The sequence below is a fragment of the Hippocampus comes genome, unplaced genomic scaffold, assembly GCF_001891065.2.
Source record: "Hippocampus comes isolate QL1 unplaced genomic scaffold, H_comes_QL1_v1.1 scaffold56, whole genome shotgun sequence".
Lineage (NCBI taxonomy): Eukaryota > Metazoa > Chordata > Actinopteri > Syngnathiformes > Syngnathidae > Hippocampus > Hippocampus comes.
This window is the reverse complement of record NW_017842056.1, coordinates 1,384,288-1,387,771: the sequence shown is the minus strand read 5'-3', so window position 1 is coordinate 1,387,771 and position 3,484 is coordinate 1,384,288. Positions and strand designations below refer to the sequence as shown.

The following is a 3,484-nucleotide window of genomic DNA, read 5'->3' as shown; positions in this document are numbered from 1 at the left end:
GGGGGGGTAAGCACATCTACACCCGGCTTTCAAACATTCGGGTTTGAGAGCAAAAGAAATGATCTCTTATTCATCTTTTAATGAATGAACTTTTTAAAACTAGCCAGGTCATCCGTCATTGTAATTTTTGATTCAACAAGAAAAGCTCAAATATGTCGACTGTGTCAGATATGTAAGAGTTTACTTTAATCGTGGTATAATGATTCTTGTTTCCTAATAGTCATAATATATTACTTCATAAATATTCAAAAAAAATCAAAATAGCAAAATAAGGGGCTAAGATCTGGATGGAAAATAGTATATTTCAATAATGAACTGATACGCGATCATGAATGTTATTACTTCTGATCAATTGTATTAATTAACCAATGATTTATTTTTAAAAAATAGCAAACGTAAAATTGTTGATTCCACTCAACTTTCTTTTCGAACTACAATGAATCAGTTCAACAATGATTTAATTTGAGGAATAAAAAAAAAATCGAATGGAAGTTGACTAGATGCCGGCAGAAAAGTGGAATATTTTTTCTGCCTTTAAATAATGTGAAATTGGTTTATGTAGTTATGGTAAAAACAATTACAGTAATTCATGTGGAATACACGTCAGGGCCCGTCAAAGGGTTGGCCCAAGTTTTGGGACACCCTGTACAAACACATGCATGTACAAACTCGGTGTGTGCATGTGTGTGTGTGTGTGTGTGTGTGTGTGTGTGTGTGTGTGTGTGTGTGTGTGTGTGTGTGTGCGCGTGTGCGTGTGTGTGTCAAATCACCTTCTCTGATTGCAGTGAACGGCATACCCTCCTCTGTCTTTGTCTGGATCACCTTCAACGCCACGAGCTGCCCATTGATCCTCCACAAACCAAGTAAACATCATCATCATCACCATCATCATCATCACCATCATCATCATTATCATCGGCTTCATGCACAGTAAGTCAGAGGTGTGAACAAACAATGCAAAAAAAACATACTAGTACGTACCACACTGGAGGCTCCATATAACCAAACGTTTCATTGCACTGAATCGATTTGCGACTTTCAATGTTACAAACAAAATTGTCTGTGACAACCAGAAAAGCCCAACTGCGATTAATTCAATGCACTGAGCATGAACTGGCCATGATGACTAAGAATATTTAAAGCAGGCATGGCGCAATGATTTTTTTTCTCTCTCCTGGGATTCAGGGGTGGCTTGACCAATATGTGGGGGACAGAGAAAAAAATATACAGTATATGTTCACTAAGTGAAATAATGAGTAATCATTGTTTATTAGTAATGTTTATGGTTTTATTATGTGAGGGATTGAGACATACATACCAATACGTTTGAAAATTAAGTAAATTTAGTTGTTTAGAAATATTTATGGCTTTATTATTATGCAGTACTGTATCTGCAGTGTATGGTTTCCGTTTGCCACTTTTGTCCTATAATACCTCGGGGGGGGGGATTGACGTGGGAAGTAAATATGCTGTTTCTAGCGTTTAGCCCACAATTTATCACCAGTTTCAAACGTACTTTGCAAATACCTCCAAACTTATTTTGAAAATTGGTCTGAACGTGGACGAACTGATCTAAACGTGAAAAGAACTGAAAGACTCCCTGCACTCACAAACATGCACACACGGGGTATAGCTGCAGCACACACACGGGAACAGCAATTGTATTATAAGAGATTGACTACTTGTGAACTTGTTTTTCAACGTCAATAAAAATATACATTGCTGAGGGACCTGAACGGGAGCTCGACATATTTCCGACGGGGCTATAGCACCACCTAGCACCGATGTAGCGCCGTGCATGATTTAAAGACATACCCATCCATTTTCAACACCGTTTATCCTGAACAGGGAAGCGGAGTGGCCGGGTGGCAGGCCACACCATGAACTGGTCGCCGGTCAGTCGCAGGGCATATCTAGAGACCAACAACCATTCACACCCACATCGCTGAGAGGGGAATCAACCCAACACAAGGTGAGTACACTACTTTACCACTTACTTAAAGGTATATCACCACCTTTTTTATTTTCACTTGTCATCTTTCTACAGCAGCTCTCTTCTTCCTTCTGTCATGATTCGGTTTGGGACCAACGGGTAGCATTGTACTTATATTTTTATGGTTTATTAGTTGTTGTTTTTGAATGGATGGCTTTATTTACGAAACGGCAAAAGGAAAGATGGATTCCGTTTGAACGCAGCTTTAGTGAAAGGACGTCTGTACCGCCGTACGGTCGTAAACACACCTCGCGGTAACTCAATCACTTCCTGCTTTCCCTTACTTTCAACAGCCAATCAGAAGCTATCAACATAAAAACATGTCGAAGCAATTATTAAACAACAAAATATCATTTAGGCCATCTAAACATGAAAGAATATGATGCTCAAACATAGAATGATAATAATTAATCATATAACGTAAGCTTACATTCGTAAGAACCGACATGGCTGCCGCGAGACACAAAGATGTTGTTGCTGTTACTGTATTGTTTTTTATTACACTAAATTTGTATTTCTATGTAAGTAAATAGTATGAATACATTTTCCACCTCTGTAGTATTTTACATCAAGCACCTTCAAATCTGACAGCCGGCCATGTGATTTCTCACCTGCTGATGCCTTTATATACAGACGCGTAGGAGCCTTCACCAAGTTTCTCCAGGCTCACGTACGAGTTGGCTGTTCCAAACTGAAGTCCCGGTTTCTGATATCGCACACACACACACATGCACACGAATGCTATTGAAACACAAGCCTATGGGTCAGTGGTGCCGCTAAATGTCACCTGCGGTGTAAAATTGAGGATGAGCGTCAGCTGACCCAGAAAAAGGGGTTTTGGCAGTTTGTCTGGCTCCATGGGTCACTGTTGCTGCGGTCTCTCTGCACTCGAAGCCGTCGCATCTGCAGCGTGTGAAACCAGTGAGGCTGCGGGCCACTGTCTGGATTCAGCTTGGCCAAACAGAAAGAAAGAAAAATCTGAAATCTGAAGTTAATTATTGATGCTTCAAGATGGGGTCAAAGCACTACCCTTGTCTAAATGGAACTCTACAACTCACTTCATCATAGTTCCTTGGCACCAAGATGCCACTAGATGGGCTACTGTGCTGTCATTTAAAACGTATGACAGTAAAAGCTCAGTGGATGTTGGAAGCCGACCGTCCACTGTAAAACGGGTTCACCAGCTTGAAAAGAAAATGGGAAGACCGCTTTTGTTTCTTATCGTTTCATCGGATACCTCAGAAACCGGCAGCGATGAAGAACTGTTGCTCTTCTTCACGGCCCTTTCCTCCATTCTCAACACCTCCACCTGTTCCTCTTCCTCTTCCTCCCCCTTCCATGGACCTTTGCCCCCCTCATCCTCCTCGACCTCGCCACAGCAGCAGCACCTCCTCATCCAGCGGGACAATCCGTCCATTGCTGTTTCTTCTTCGTCTTCTTCTGCTGCTCATATGACCAACGTGCTGTCTGGAGGAGAGCAAACATGGTCTC

General features: G+C 41.4%; 1 protein-coding gene across 1 annotated transcript in view; it reads right to left on the bottom strand.

Moving 5' to 3' along the window:
* cdk15 (cyclin-dependent kinase 15) overlaps nt 1-3,478 on the bottom strand; it is an 8,138-nt gene extending 4,660 nt beyond the window's left edge. Inside the window, 4 exon segments of the mRNA XM_019860802.1 lie at nt 771-850; nt 2,605-2,699; nt 2,816-2,944; nt 3,231-3,478. Of these exon segments, the coding sequence (XP_019716361.1) occupies nt 771-850; nt 2,605-2,699; nt 2,816-2,944; nt 3,231-3,410 (484 nt within the window). The 5' untranslated portion in view covers nt 3,411-3,478.
* Nucleotides 3,479-3,484: the final 6 nt, after the last annotated feature.